Source organism: Sminthopsis crassicaudata, chromosome 2 (genome assembly GCF_048593235.1).
Source record: "Sminthopsis crassicaudata isolate SCR6 chromosome 2, ASM4859323v1, whole genome shotgun sequence".
NCBI classification, from domain to species: Eukaryota; Metazoa; Chordata; class Mammalia; order Dasyuromorphia; family Dasyuridae; genus Sminthopsis; species Sminthopsis crassicaudata.
In genome coordinates, this window is record NC_133618.1 from 509,104,391 (window position 1) to 509,120,649 (window position 16,259).

The 16,259-nt window shown below is 35.1% G+C and overlaps 1 protein-coding gene across 1 annotated transcript in view; it reads left to right on the forward strand.

Moving 5' to 3' along the window:
- The window catches only part of CCDC187 (coiled-coil domain containing 187), an 85,575-nt gene that overhangs the window by 50,490 nt on the left and 18,826 nt on the right, over positions 1-16,259 (forward strand). Inside the window, exons 12-18 of the mRNA XM_074284848.1 lie at positions 1,818-1,915; positions 3,279-3,404; positions 10,560-10,687; positions 11,018-11,097; positions 11,364-11,497; positions 12,074-12,249; positions 15,461-15,539. Of these exons, the coding sequence (XP_074140949.1) occupies positions 1,818-1,915; positions 3,279-3,404; positions 10,560-10,687; positions 11,018-11,097; positions 11,364-11,497; positions 12,074-12,249; positions 15,461-15,539 (821 nt within the window). The remainder of the gene's footprint in view (positions 1-1,817; positions 1,916-3,278; positions 3,405-10,559; positions 10,688-11,017; positions 11,098-11,363; positions 11,498-12,073; positions 12,250-15,460; positions 15,540-16,259) is intronic.

A 16,259-nucleotide genomic window follows, 5' to 3' on the forward strand; every position in this document is an offset into this window, starting at 1 on the left:
AACCTCATGGCATGTTACCTAGTTCTCACCCAAGTAGGGTCAGAGAGCCTTGTGTTCCATGTTACAAATGAAGGGAGATGTGACTCTTCATTGGTGAAGAGAATGTTGAATATGATGCTATGTATTTGTTATAAGGGACTTCTTGATATGGTCCCAAACACACTTAGAGAGAGATGTGTCAAGAGAAGCAGCAGACTTGCAGCAGAAGCTAGCTCCCCAACATGTTCCTGTTTTATTGTTTATCTCCCTAGAGATTATTAGAATGAACCAAATTGGGGACAGCTAGATGATGCAGTGTATAAAGCACTGGCCCTGGAATCAGGAGGAGTTCAGTTCAAATCTGGCCTCAGATACTTAACACTTCCTAGCTGTGTGACTTTGAGCAATTCATTTAACCTCAGGTACCTCAGAAAAGAAAAAAAAAGATTTTTTAAAAATCTTTAAAACAAAAACAAAAAAAAAAATTTTATGAACCAATTTGAATAAGATTCAGCCTTCCCTCTTGGCTTGAGCTGAGATGTTATCTCACTCTTAGCTGAAGAGTTCATTAATTTTTATGTATTTTCTGGTATATTCTAATCTGTCCAACATTTCCAATTTCTATTTGCCCATTTTAGATGGTTAAATGGGTGTGCTTGCTTTTTTATTATTTGTGATGGTCTCTTATTTAAGCAACATTTAGAAGGAAAGAGTTAAGAGTTGGTAAAAGTAAACTACAATTGACTTTTTCCCTTAAAAATGATGGTTTGTTTTTTTTTTGAACTCAGACTCACTTTGCCAGCTAACAGGCAGATGTTGTATTCAACTTTCAACTGACTGGATCTAATTGAATGATTCCCCTTTCTTCTTGTGAGGAGATAAATGAAAACCACCTATTTTTATCTCTCTGGGCCTCTGTTTTCTCACCTATAAAATGACTATAATAATCTGTTTTGTCCTGCTTATTGTATTTTTTGAGTATCAAAATAAATCAGAGCTGCAAAAGACCTGTTGTTTATATCTCTCCCACTCTTATATTCATATAGCTATCACCCAGAGCTCAAGCCTTGAACCATTGTAAGAACCTTCTAATTGGTTTCTTTTTAACAGGTTTCTTTGCCTTGAGTTTTTTCTCACTCTAATTCATTTTCCAGAGTGATTTCCTAAAGCATAGGTATGGGGCTTTCCTTTATGTCTAGGATCAAATACAGACTCCTTGGTTATATAAAATCCTTCACAAATTGGTTGTCAACCTACTTTTCTAGTCTATTATATATTTCTCTACTTCCCACATTGCAGTGTGGCCAAATTGCTTTTTTTTTTTTTTTTTTTTTTTTTTCCTATTCTTCATGTATGACACTCCACTCCTATTTCCAAGCCTTTGTTCAGGCCATCCCAACTGCTAGGAATGCGTTCCCTCCCTCCCCTCACATTCACTTCTTAGAATCTATAGTTTATTTTAAGATTTAGTTCAAATAATACCTTCTATATTACAAACTCTTTATTAATCTCTTTAGATGCTGGTGTTCTCACCTCTAAAACCATCTTGTATCTGTTTTGTATTCTGTAAATATCTATATTCAAATATGTTGTCACCCTTTAATAGGTGACATTCTATTCTATTCTTTAATAGAATGTAAGTTTTCTCAAGAGAAAAGCCTGTTAGAGTTGCTTTGTCTCCTTAGCATCCAGCATGGTGTCAGTCACATGAATAATTAAAAAGGATTGTTGATTGATTGGATCAAAATGTATAAAAGCCCCTTAAAAATGAGGTCATTGATTATAAGTTTCTTTTAATAGGTGTTATTTGTTCATCTTTAATTTCCATTATTTTTCAGAGGAATATGAAAGTTGCAACAAATATTCCAAAGATGTCTGCATGGACTATTTAAGCAGCATGCAACAGAAATCTCTTAGCTTTCTTCAGAAAATGAAGGTATGATTTAGTTTCTTAGGAATTTTTCTATATTCCCTCAGACAGCTATTTGCTAATATAAGGCTATAGATATTTTAGTTTTTAATGTAAAAATCATTTAACTAAAATTGTTTCTGATTTCTTGCCTCATTCTAAAACTTCTCTTTTGTTAGCTCTGACCTTGCCTTTAACATTCCAAAACATCAAAGCCTTAAGTTATGGAAGCTATAATTTTATTTCAACAATTTATAGTTATCTTGAGGCCCCAAGTGACAGATAAAATGCTGATCTGAGCACAGGGATAATTGTTTTATTCAATCAGTCAATAAAAAACTTTTATTAAAGGACTTCTGCATGCTAGGCATTGTGCTTAGACTCTGGGAATACAAGTTTCTTCTTGACCAATGAAAGAGAACTTGAGGTTCTCATTCTTGAGAATGGCTGTTCTCCCCTCTGAAAAGTATCCCTTCATTCCAGATCTGAATAACTGCAAAATTGGTAAGTTAGTGCAACTGACATCCGTATCTCAGTATTCTCATGGCCTATTTAGAGTTCAGTGATGTTTCTTTCTTTAAAAAAATTATTTTCTCCAGTTACATGTAAGAAAAATCTTTTTGGATATTTCCTTATGAATTATGTTGGGAGAGAAAAATCAGCACAAAAGGAAAAACCATGAGAAAAAAAAATAGAAGAAAAAAAGTGAACACAGAATGTGATGATTTCATTCAGTCCCATGGTTCTCTCTCTGGATATAGATGTGTTTTCTAGGATTATCCTGGAAGACTGAACCATTGAGAAGAACCAAATCTGTCATAATTGATCACCACACAATCTTGCTTTCTATATACAGTATACTCTGGTTCTCCTTGTTTCACTCAGCATCAGTTCATGTAAATCTTTCCAGGACTTCCTAAAATCAGCCTGTTCATCATCTTTATAGAAAAATAATATTCCATTATTTTCACATACCATAACTTCTTTAGCCATTTCCCAATTTATAGTCATCTACTTATTTTCCAGTTCTTTGCCATCACAAAAAGAGTTGCTACAAACATTATACATTTGTGGGTCCTTTTCTGTCCTTTTTGATTTCTTTGGGATATAGACTGGCTAGATCAGTGGTATTGTCTGGATCAAAGGGCATGCAGAGTTTTATAAGCCCTGTGGGCATAGTTCCAAATTGCTCTCCAGAATAGTTGGATCAAATCATAGCATCCATGTCCCAGTTTTCCCAGAGTTATTTTAATTTGCATTTTTCTAATCAATAGTGACTTAGAGCATTTTTTCATATGATTATAGATAGTTTTAATTTCTTCATCTGAAAATTCAATGATGTTTCATTGAGAGATATTTCAGGACTGTTGTGGTTTTCTTCCTCATATAGTTACATCAGTTAAAACAGGAAAGGGAGTTAGAAATTCTGAAGCATAGAGCAGAACTGGAAGCTGCTGAAACTCAGAAATCTTTGGATGAATTGGTCTTTAGGAATCATTTGAAGGTGAGTCCTAAGGTAGGCAAAGTATTCCTGTTTCATTATGCATTTCTAAAGAGGAGGAGCTACAACAACGATTACTATCCTTAGTGGAAAGAGACAAATTACAAAATTCTTGCTTCCGTTTACATGTATGCTCTCAAGGTTAATTTTGCTTCAAGTCTCCTTTTTCAGAATTATATGTATATGAAATATTTTCTAAGCCTGCTTTCATAATGTAAAATTCAAGATTTATGAGATTCAAACATACTCAAAATATGCAAATTTGCTTTCATTTATTAGTGACTATCGGTAAACTTTTGCTTTAAAATAAAGTTTTGGAAATATATTAACAGATGTTTCAGTTGATGTGCAACCTCATCACAGTAAATATTCTTTCCAATGATGGATGTAGTAATAACCCCATGTCTTCTCCTCTGATTTAACTCATCTATCCTCCCCTAAATCCTTCACAGGAGTCTACCAACCCCAAGAGTTGCAGCAGCTCCTATAGATTTCTTGACATTTCATGAATAGCAAAGGAGCAAGCAGCCTATCCATTGGTATTCCTCACTCTTTCTATAGGCTACCTTCTTTTCCAATAATACACACCTTTCTGATAGCAGATAGGCCACTTTTCCTGTGCATTGTAGTTCTTCATCTCTTTATTGAAAGAAGGGAAATACATTCTCTGAGAACAAGATTAGTCATCACATTCCATCTGAGTTCCCTGATTTTGATTGTATTTATTATATATACCATTTTTCTGGCTTTTCTTTCTTTGCTTTGTATCAGTTCATATTAATCTTTCTATATTTCTCTGAATTCTTTATATTTACCATTTATAATAGTGCATTATTATTCTATTATATTCATTTGCCACTATTGATTTAGCCATTCCCCATATATGGGCATTTACTTTGTTTTCATTTTTTGGTTCTAAATTCCCCAACTTTAATTCTTCAGAGATTGTGATATTTCATGGCTCACAGTCATTAAGAGCACCAAAATAGTACTGTTGTTTAAAAGCTATGCCTTTGGTTAAGAGAAAATAAAAAAAGCTGGTATTACTGAAAACAATATAAAAATTTCCCAAAGCAATATAACCTGAATTCTTTTTGAACTCTACAGCCAGCTTATTGTTCATTTATGTTTTTCTATTTGTAATAGTATATCCAAGGTTTATCTATTCAAATGAATGTTATGGTCTAGACAATAGGCATTCTGATGATTCTTTTATACTATGGACATCAGATAAGCGAGACCTAAAATGGACATGTTCACTCTTTTTCTTCTTTTTTCTTTTAAATTAGATTTCTTGATTTTCAGACAAATTTTTTTTTATCCTTTTTATCCCTCCAACTTCTCCCCCCTTCCACCATTGAGAAGGCAAGGGAGGGGGGAGCTCCTATTACAAATGTGTATACTCAAAACAAAATCTAGTATTGATCATATTCAAAATAATGTCTTAATGTCTATATTCTTGAGTTCATCATCTTTCTCTTGGTATACAGGTATGCTTCATCATGAGGAGTCCTCAGAGTTCACATCTTTATAATGTTGTTATTATATAAATCATTCTCCTGATTTTACTTACTTTAGTCTTTTTCCAGGTTTCTCCAAAACTATTCTCCTTATCATTTCTTAGAGCACAATAGTATTTCATCATATTCATATGCTGTAACTTGTTCATCTATTCCCTGACTACAATCTTCTCAATTTCCAGTTTTTCACCACTACAAAAAGAGTTGCTATAAGTATTTTTGCAATGTGTTTTTGATAAGAAATTATGGAGTTAAGTTGAATATTCTGAGATAATTCAAAGAAATATATATTCAAGGGCATTCCATATAAATACCATTTAGCATTCATTAAGCATTTAATTGATCATGACACATTCTATTAAGTGTCATAAAAAGGAAAGCACAAAGAATTGGTCCTTTCCTATGGGAACTCCCAATGGAAGTCAGCTTTAGGGGTACCTATATAGGTCATCCATAAGGATAGTGGAATAGAAACGATTACATTAATCAAGCTGCCCACAACTTGATCAAAAGCTATACAGTTTCCAGATTTTCAGAAAGGAGTTGTCAAACAATTATGTTTAAAAACCAAAATTTTATCTCTGACTCCTTAGTCTAATGACTATTTGGTTTTCCCCCCCTTTAATCAGATTTTATTCATTGGTCAACAGAACTTTCAGAAACTACTAATATGAAAGTATTTAAATATGTCTGCACATACTAGTCCTCCTTCCCTTTCTCTCTTTCTTGCTTTCCTTCTTATATCCTTCAGGATATATATTGGGCTTTCTTTCATATTTCCAGTTTCAGAATTAGAGATAGCTAGCTGATACAGTGGCTAATGTGCTGGGCCTGGAGTCGAAAGAGCTGACTTCAAATGTCAGCTCAGACAGTTATTATCTCTGTTTGCCTCAGTTCCACAACTATAAAATGGGGATAGTAACACCTTCCTCTCCCAGGGCTGTTTGAGGAACAAATGGTCCCTGCTCTTAAGAAATTCATAGAGGAGAAAACATGCAAAACTATGCAAAAAGATATATATGTTTATACATATAAAAAAGATATATGCAGTAGAAATGGGATGTAGTCTCAGAGGGAAGGCATTAGCAGTGAGGAGTTATTGGTAGAAAACTGAGAAAGGCCTCTTGCAGAAGTGAGAATTTGATCTAGTCTTGAAGGAAGCTTGGTAAGCTAGAAGGGAGAGAAAAGAGAGTAGTAGAGCTTTCTAGGTATTTAGAATACCCAATAAAAAGATGTGGGATTGGAAGAGACAATGTTACATGTGGGGGATGATATTGAGAAGGCCAATGCTTGTTGGTGGAGTTGTGAAATGATCCAACCCTTCTGGAGAACAATTTGAGACTATGCCCAAAGAATTCTAAAACTGTGCACTCCCTTTGATCCTGCAGTCTTGCTACTGGTTCTATATCCCAAGGAGATCATAAAAGAGAGAAAGGACCCACATGTGCAAAAGTGTTTGTAACATCCCTTTCTGTAGTGGCAAGGAACTGGAAACTGATTCTGTTGGGAAATGAATGAATAAATTGTGGTATGTGAATGGAATGAAATATTATTGTTCTATAAGAAATGATTAGACTGGTTTCAGAAAAGTCTGAAAAGATTTACATGAACTCATGCTGAGTGAAGGGAGCAGAACCAAGAGAACATTTACATAATAACCATAAGATTTATAGACTTGGTCCTTCTCAATAATGCAGTGATTCAAGGCAATTCTAGTAGATGTGGGGTAGAAAATACACTCCAAAAAGAGAACTTTAAAGACTGAATATGGATCAAAGTATAGCATTTTCACCTTTTTGGTTGTTTTTCTTTCTTGGTTTTTTCCCTTCTAGTCTGATTTTCTTTTCACAATAAGACAAACAGAGAAATAGGTTCAAATGGATAGTAACCTATATCAGATTGCTTGCTGTCTTGGGGAGGGAAAGGGCAGGAAAATAATTTGGAATACAAGTCTTACAAAAATGAATGTTGAAAACTATCTTTACATGTATTCGGAAAAATAAAATATTGTTTGAATAAGGAAAAAAGGCCAAATGCTACTGTGGATGACCAAGAACATAGAGAGAAAGAAAGTATAAGATTATTAGAAAAGTAGGAAGGGAAAAGGTTATAAAGGGCTTTAAAAGCCAAACAGAATTTTCTATTCAACCCTGGAGAGAACATAGGGGGACCATGGCATTGATGGAGCAAGGGAAATGATGAGCTTTAGGAAAATCACTTTGGCATGAATGCCAGATGTCAGGAAGAAGGACTAGAGCAAGACACCAGACAGGAAGGACATCAATCAGAAGCCACAAACTATTGCAATAGTCCAGGCAAGCGTGAGGTGAGGCCCTTCATCAGAGTGGCAGCCTGTGTGAATGGAGATAGTCAAGAAACATTTCTAAGGAAGAAATGACAGGACTTACCAAAAGGAGTGGAGGAACTAACTGCCAGTGGAGGTCTGACCACCACACTGAGGTTGTAAGATTGTATTAATAGTTCCAGTGCTTTTGTAATTTAATCCCAAATGTCTGCCCTGTGCCCTGCCTTCTCAGGTCCTTATTTTTCAAACGTTTTCTTGCCCATTTCTCTAATCATCTTTACTCTGGTATTTTGATTTTTGTTCCCAGAAAGTTATTTCTCTCTCCTATTTACTTAAACAAAACAAAGAAAACAAATAAAATACTAGATAAAACAAACAGTTCTATTTGCAAAGTATAAAAAGATAAATGTACATGAAACCTTCAATCTCCATCACATCTAGCTTGCCCTTACTTTCAGGAATATAATGAATTTGACATAGAATTGTCAAAACTGTCGTCATCTTCTGACTTTATCCAGAAGGCTTTTTTTGTTTTTGTTTTTTTCCTGTCGGGCCTTGTCTTCACCAAAGTCCCTTTTTCATTCACCTAGTACTATCTGTGAGGCAAGCGAGATAGTTATTCCCACTTGATAGAAAAATAAAAGTCATCAGAGATCAGATAATTTTCTCAATATTGGACTATATTCTCCAACTGGGTATGATTAGATTTTTAAAATATAGCTTCAGGGCATTTGAAACTAAATTTTGTTTTTTATATAGCATTTTTCCAAATATATATAAAGTCAATTTAAAAAATAATAGCTTTTTATTTTCAAAATACATGCAAAGCTAGTTTTCATTATTCACTTTTATAAAACCTTGTGTTTGAAATTTTTCTCCCTGCCTTTTCCCCATCTTCTCCCCTAGACATCAAGTAATCCAATATATGTTAAACATGTACAATTCTTCTATGCATATTTCCACATTTATCATGTTGCACAAAAAAAATCAGATCAAAAAGGAAAAAAGTGAGAAAGAAAACAAAATGCAAGCAAACAACAAAGAAGGTAGAAAAACTATGTTGTGATCCACATTCAGTCCCGACAGACTTCTTTCAAAAAAAAAGATGCAGATGGCTCTTTCCATCATAAGTCTATTTGAATTGGCCTGAATCATTTCATTGTTGAAAAGAGCCACATCCATCAGAATTGATCATCACATAATCTTGTTGCTATGTATAATGTTCTTTTGGTTCTACTCACTTCACTTAGCATCAGGTCCATGTAAGCCTCTCCAGACCTTGTAAAATCAATTTTTTACAAAATTTTGAATTCTAAAATTTTCTCCTTTTCTCTGTCCCTTCTCTTCTTCCCCAAATTATAAGCAATTTGAAATAGGCTAGATATGGGCAATCATTTAAAACATAACTCCATATTAGTCATACTGTAAAAAAAAAAAGAAAAAGAAAAAGAAAAGAAAAAGAAAAAAAAAACAGATCAAAAGGAAAAAACCATGATAAAAATAAAGTAAAAATAGTATGCTTTGATCTGCAGATCAAATTCTTTCTCTTGCATAGCAAGAGAAAGATAGCATCTTCCATCCTGAGGCCTTTGTAAATTATCTTGGATCATTATATTACTAAAAAAAAGCTAAGTTATTCTTAGTTGATCACCACATAATAGGAATTATACTTTTAAATTAACTAACCATAAAGCATATATACAAAAATATATCAACTAGCCCTTTTTGTTGTAGCAAAAAACTGAAAACTTGAGTGCCCATCAAATAAGTAAGTGTTTAAAAGACCATTGTTGATATAGAAATATAATTGGAGTTATGAATTGGTGCAAATATTTTGGAAAACAAATTAGAACTGTGTCCAAAGCATTATAAAACTGCATAGCCTTTGATCTAGGTCTTTCACACTAGTACTATAATTCAAGGAGATCTATTTATAGAAAAATATTTTTTTTGTGGTGAAAGAATTGGAAATTGTGGAATGGTTGAGCAAATTGTGGTATATGATTGTGATGGCATATTATTGTGCTATAAGAAATAATAAACAGTATATCCTGAAGAGATCTTAAAGGAGGGAAAAGGATCCACATGTGCAAAAATGTTTGTGGCAATCCTTTTTGCAGTGGCAAGAAACTGGAAACTGAGTGAATGCCCATCAGTTGGAGAATGGCTGAATAAGTTATGGTATATGAATGTTACGGAATATTATTGTTCTATAATTGTTCATGATCTTATGCTAAGTGAAATGATCAGAACAGAAGATCGTTGTATGCAGCAACAAGATTATACAATGATCAATTCTGATGGATGTTGCTTTTTTCAGCAATGAGATGATTTAGGCAAGTTCCAATGATCTTGTGATGAAGAGAGCCATCTACACCCAGAGAGAGGGCTGTGGGAACTGAGTGTGGATCACAACATGGCATTTTTATTCTTTTTGTTGTTGTTTGTTTGCATTTTATTTTCTTTCTCATTTTTTCTTTTTTCATTAGATTTTTCTTGTGCAGCAAGATAACTGTATAAGTATGTATGCATATATTGGATTTAACATATTTTTTTTTACCATATTTAATATATTGGATTACTTGTCATTTAGGCAAGGGGGTGGAAGAAAGGAGGGGGAAAAATTGGAAGACAAGGTTTTGTGAGGGCTAATGTTGAAAAATTATCCATGCATATGTTTCGAAAACAAAAAAATTTAATAAAAATTTTTTAAAAAGAAAAAGAGTATTTTGGGTTTAAGGCATGGCCCTAGTCTATAAACTTCCAGATATCTTAGGATGTTTCAGTGATCAAAATTTACATTCCTTTGGGCAGAACACCCATAGGTAAGGGTATGATATTTTATGTGAACAGAAGGAAGGGGAAAAGGAAGGGGAAAGGAAAAATAAAGTTTGGACAATAGACAAACCACTGTATATATATTTTATGAAAAGCTATGGGTCAAATCAAAGTTTAAATCAATTCAATGACCAATTTTGATTTCAGATGACTAGTGATGAATAGAGAATTGGTGGACTGTGGTTTGTTACTTCCTTAAGTCAAAGGCCTTGGGCCAGCTACATGAAGAACTCATAAAATGATTGTTATAAATGCCTATATTCAATGTAGTAGAAAGAGTAATGAATTTAGAAAAAGCTAGATTTAAACTCTCCTCCCGACACTTATCTCTGTAACCTTAAACAACTCACTTAACCCTTCTGAACTGATACTATTCTTAGCTATAAAATAAGAATAATAGTAACGCTTTCATTTCCTTTATCAAACATTTGTACTAGGGAAATAACGTGTAAGTTTTAAAATACACTATTATTGCTGCTGTTGTTATTGTTGTTATTATTACTTCAGCAGTCTTTGCACAGCAGCCACATCCATAGAACTGAACTAGACAATAAAGCAGAGAAATGGAAAATGCCAAAGACCCATGGAGGCCTGGAATCCACAGACTGTCTAACTCGGCTGTCATCTATGGGCAGGTAGGATAGACTCATCACTCCCAAAGCCAGACAAGTGATTTGACCTAAGCAGTGACATATCTCACAGCATTGTGTTGGCATCCACCTTAGTCTGCCTGCATGAAGGACTGACCCTAGCCAGTACTATGTGGGATGCAGCTAAGCTAGCCCATCAGCAGGAAAATCAGAGCTGAAGCTGTCCCTTTTCTAGGGCATGAGTCTTTTCCTGACAGCTTAAGCAGAGGATGTCCCTCTCCAAAACATAAATGGTATGTGCATACCATGTGTGTACTGGGGCAGGATGTCATAAAATTACCTGTGTGCTTTTTATTACTATTTTTGTGTCCTCAGATCATATTCCAGCAGAACCAGTAGTCCAACAGTTTCCACCTGGGAAAGTGAGCCACGGAGAAATTTATTGGGTTGCACAGGTAGGATCTTTTGAGGCTATTTCGTTGATGTTTATGTTCTGCTTACTGTGCCTGCTGTAATATTGAAAAGAGAGCTACTAAATTGATAATACATTTTCACAGAATATATAACCAGACTCAAACTATCTCATACACACACACACACACACACACACACACACACACACACACACACCCCTTCATGTCCTGAGACTTAACCTCACCTTGTCCTTTCTGGTAGAGCATTCACTGACACAGACTTGATTAAACTTTTTTTTTGTCCTAAGATGCTGATAAGGAAAGACAGAAGCAAGACTATACCACATCATCCCACTCTACTACATGGTTCTCATCAGCTTTTGGTTATCCAAGTAGCAAGGTATTCTCTTCTAAAGAAGACTTCATGGACAGCAGTAGCCAGGTATGAAGGTAGCCTCAGAACCAAATTCCAATGATTGTATTTCTCTTACAGGTTATTACTTCACACCCATTGTCCCAATGCCTTTTATTCCTCTGAGTCTCCTATCCTTCATATTTGAATCTCTTTTCAGAGGCTACCTTTAGGAGCCCTAAACCTTGGATTAACTCTCTTAATATCTTACCACCTTTCAAGTCTTATTGCCTATACTCTTATCTAGTCCCCTAATTTCAAGGTTGAGGTGTCTTCCATGTATTTCATATTGAAACTAAACTAATTTGTCTAGTGCAGAGGAATAGGCTTTTTACTCTCAGATAACATGGAAATTTTGATAGAGGTTTTCTGGAGATGGTGAATTCTACCCTAGTTTTCTAATCCATTAGTAATTCTGATGATGGAACAACTTCAGGACAGAGTGTAGAGGAAATATTTGGGATCTTTTGGGACCTTCTCATTTCACATCTCAAAGGGAGACGACATTTCTGACAGTATTTTTTTTTTAACAGTATCCTTGAGACACTTCTTTTAGCCACTTGAAAAAAAAAAAGATATGTAAATCGTTTCTTCCATTGCTTTTAGAGTAATGAAATCTATCGGTCTAGCCTCTTCGACCGCTTCAGTCTGAGGATGACTGATCAGTATTTAAAGGAAGAAGAGCTGAGAGCGCAGTACCAGACAGCCCTCCTCAAGCTCCGGGAGAAAGCCCTTGAGGAGAAAGTTATAGCTGAATTGTCATGGCTAGAGCAACAGAAAGCGTGAGCTAATCTTTACTTAAACCTGAGAATATGCTTCATTGTCTTTCCATCTGTCTGGCTGTTCTAATATGTAGTCTAAGAATTTTGGCTCTGGAGGGGACACTAAAGATCACCTGGAATGAGTCTTTTAAATGACGATTTGCCTCTGCCCAGGCGGTATCCTTTATGGAAGATTCAATGGTAAACTGTCAGAACCACATTTTTAAAGGGAGAAAAATCTGTAAATGTAATTCAAAAGTATTTTGTGTTTCAAGTATAATAATAATGTGTCTGATTCAGCTTTGATGTAGCCTCCAAGCTATATCTCTAGCAATGCGAGTAGACTCCATTGAGCTGAGCTAATTTATATTTTCTTGTCTAGTGGGCTTCATGACCCAGGGTATTTGTGAGATGATTAAATGGAGAGAGAGAGAGAGAGAGAGAGAGAGAGAGAGAGAGAGAGAGAGAGAGAGAGAGAGAGAGAGAGAGAGAGAGAGAGAGAGAAGAAAGAAAAGAGAAGAGAAGAGAAGAGAGAAAGAGTGTGTGTGTGTGTGTGTGTGTGTATGTGTGTTTAGCTTAATCAGTGAACAGAGTGTGAAGAGTTAATCTTGTAATAGAAGAAAGGGGGTTCATCAGTCATTCTTGTGGGAGAAATATCCAAGTAACTATATGTAAAATATATATATATACACACATATATATATAGATAATATATATTATAAGTGGGAGATAATCTCAAAAGGAAGGCACTAATAGTGGGGAATGAGAGAAATCAGGAAAGCCTTCTTGTAGAAGATGAGATTTGAATTGAATCTTGAAGGAGGTTGGGAGGCAGAGGTAAGGAGGGAGAGCATTCTAAGTGAGGAAGACAGTGTGTACAAGAAAATGCATGATGTTGGAGTGTTGTATGTGAGGAAAAGCTTAGAAGGATGGTATCATTGACTCATAGATTATGTGATAGGAAATGTAGTGTAAGAAGACTAGAAAGAAAGGAAGAGATAAGAGAGTGAAGATCTCTAAGAGCCAATTTGAGGACTTTCTGTACTACTCTGGAAGTAATAGGGAGCCAATTGAGTTGATGGAATGAGAGGAGATGACATGATTGACCTGTGCTTTAGTAAGATCACTTTGACAGATGAGTAAAGGGTGGATTAGAATGGGAAGAGATCTGAGATATAGAGGACAATTCTCAGACTATTGCAATAGTTTAGGCAAGAACTGATAAAGGCAGCAGTTGTGTGAATAGAGAGAAGGGGACATAATATGAGAAAAGTTACAAAGATAGTTGATAGGACTTGGAAGCAGGTTAGATATGTGCAGGCAATGAAAATTAAGAGTTGAGGGTAACTGGGAAGATGGAACAATAGTAGCAAAGTTTGAAAGAGGAAAAGGTTTTGGCAAAAAGACACTGAAGATTAACTTTAGTTTTGAATATGTTGAGTTTGATATTCCTATAAGAAATCCAATTTTGGATATTCAGCAGGGAATTGGTGATGGTGCCTAGAAATCAGAAGAGAAATTAGATTTGGAAAAATTGATCTGTGGATCATCTGGTTGGAGATTATAATTGAATTTCTAGAAACTCAAGAGATAATACAAAGGGAAAAAAGGCAAGAACCAAGGACAGACATTGAGGGGAAGAACACAGACTCAATAAAGGAGGCTGAGAAGAAGAGATCATATGTCTAAGAGATATAGGAAAAGAGCATTGTTGCAGGATGGGGAGAAGAATGTGTATGGGAGACTTGCAGAGGGTTGAAAAGATTTTGAATAGTTAATGTGTAAGTGGAATAATGCCTTGATTTTGGGGGTGGAAAGAGATTACCTTTGCTAACATGAAGCTTCAGGTAAAATTACATAACATAAATTTATATTAAATATCGTCAATCCAGTTTAATGCTTTTTTTAGCACATGAACAGAAGCAATGACAGTGTAAAGCACAAGCATTTCAAAATCATAGCTTGGTAAAAAGTCACAGTAAGTGACAGGAAAAGAGACAGGGGACTCAAATGTAGAAGAGGATAGGATAAAGTTGAACTAATTCTCCAAGGGGTTAAGATAGGAAAGGGAAGAGAGTATTGGCTAGGAAAGAACTAAAGGGTAAAAGGACTAGAAGTCTTGGTGAACATGAAGAAGAGGTGGTGTAATGGTTGTAAAGCAGAGAAAAAGATAGAATGATAAAATATGGCAAGATGGGGAGAGTATGATCATCTCTATATGAAAGGGAAGGTAGAGGAAATTAATAGATTGAGGAAGAATACAGTTTAGGATGTTTGAAGGGTTTTGAAGGAAGAATATGCATGTTGAATTCCCTGACATTAAGAACTGAAATAAAGGAGACAGACATTATCTAGGCACTGAATTCATTAAATATATTAAGGAGAGAGTCCTGGGGTTTGGTGAATAATAGTAACCTTAATCTTAATTAGATAACAAATTTGGATTGAATAAACTTTAAAGGGGGAAGAGTCTAGAACTGGCAGCTGGGAGCAAGGAATATGTTGACTTCCCCCTAAGGAGTCAAAAGATATTAGTAAAAGTTCAACTATTCCTGAGGGACCAAGGATTTCATGTCATAGGAGGTAACTAGTGAGAACCAAAAGGTAGGAGGAGTTAAAAAGGAAAGATTTAAAATGAAAGCAACTTTGTTAACTCTAAAGAATTCCAAGGAGTACCATGAAAGGGAGGGCAGATGGAATGGGACATATGAAGTTGAGTTGAGGGAGAGGAGAGTATCATTACCTTGAGGAATGATTCCAGATAGATAATCAATGGCTAAATTATCAAGTCTTTTGGCAGGTTCAAAGTTAGACCTGAGTTTTTGGCTAGGAAACAGAGGTTTGTCTCTTTGTGAAGGTCACTGGTCTAAATAAAAATAGATCTTATGAGCTTATTCTGTTTATATATATAATCTAATCTAAGTCAATTGGACTAGAGCTAACTAAAATAGAGTCATTTTCAAGTTATTCTTTCCAAATTATTCCCAGAGAACTTCTTTTATTGCTTCCCTACTTCTATTGTTTTGGTTCAGTCAAACAAAATCAGAAGTGTTTAAAGTTACAGGAAACAATGCATTCCAAAGGCAAATATTAATAATTTTTAAATTATCTATGGCCCATACTAGTGACATGAATAACTGAGGTTTGACATAATTCTAATGTTTAGAAGCCACTGTTTTTAGAATGACATGTTTAGAATGTTATGATAATCTTTGCAATTCTCTATTTCTAGGTGTTTGGGGAACAAAAGAGACTACAGCTTAATGACTGAGGAACAGCACCAAATACTAATGGATCTGAAGAAAGAACAGGTAGGCCATCAGCAAGATAAGAATAATATTGTTTCCTCAGAGCTGGCTCTGAGATTTCAATGCAAAGCTGGAATATCCAACACTTTGTGTTTGCATTAAGCTTCACGTGTCAGCATGGTAGAAGATAGCAATAAATAATGCAAAAACAAAGAATGAACATGGTGCACAGGAAAGAGTTGAATTTGGATTTAGGACATAAATCTGGATCTAGAATCTGCCACTTAGGAGCTGTGTGACTTTGGATAATATCCAAGTTTGGATCAACCACTTCCAAGGTCACTTTTAGGTCCAAATCTATGGCCTATGAAAATTTAGGACAATGATATCCACCATTTGGACATCCACAAATACTTATTTCAGATTCTGTGATCATTGACTAGCTATAGAAAAGATAAACTGAATTTTATGTCTGTTAGAATTGAAGGCTATATCAGTTGTGAAAATAATGTCAAATTTGCCTTAGAAATGCCCTTTGTAGACAGCTTTGGTCATACTCACAGCCAAAATCTTTATAAGAATTCTCTTAAGAATTTTAATTGCATAAATCACTAAAGAGTTAGCCAAAGGTCTTATCTTTACATTTCTCACCTTCTTTTCCTTCAGAAGTCTGCTTCTGTCTTCTCTTTGGTGTCTATCCTGTATACCTGCTAAGCTGGGTATTTCTTCCCACTTCCTTGACTCATCAACTTGAGGTTGTCTCTCTCTCCGGTTGCCAGCCTC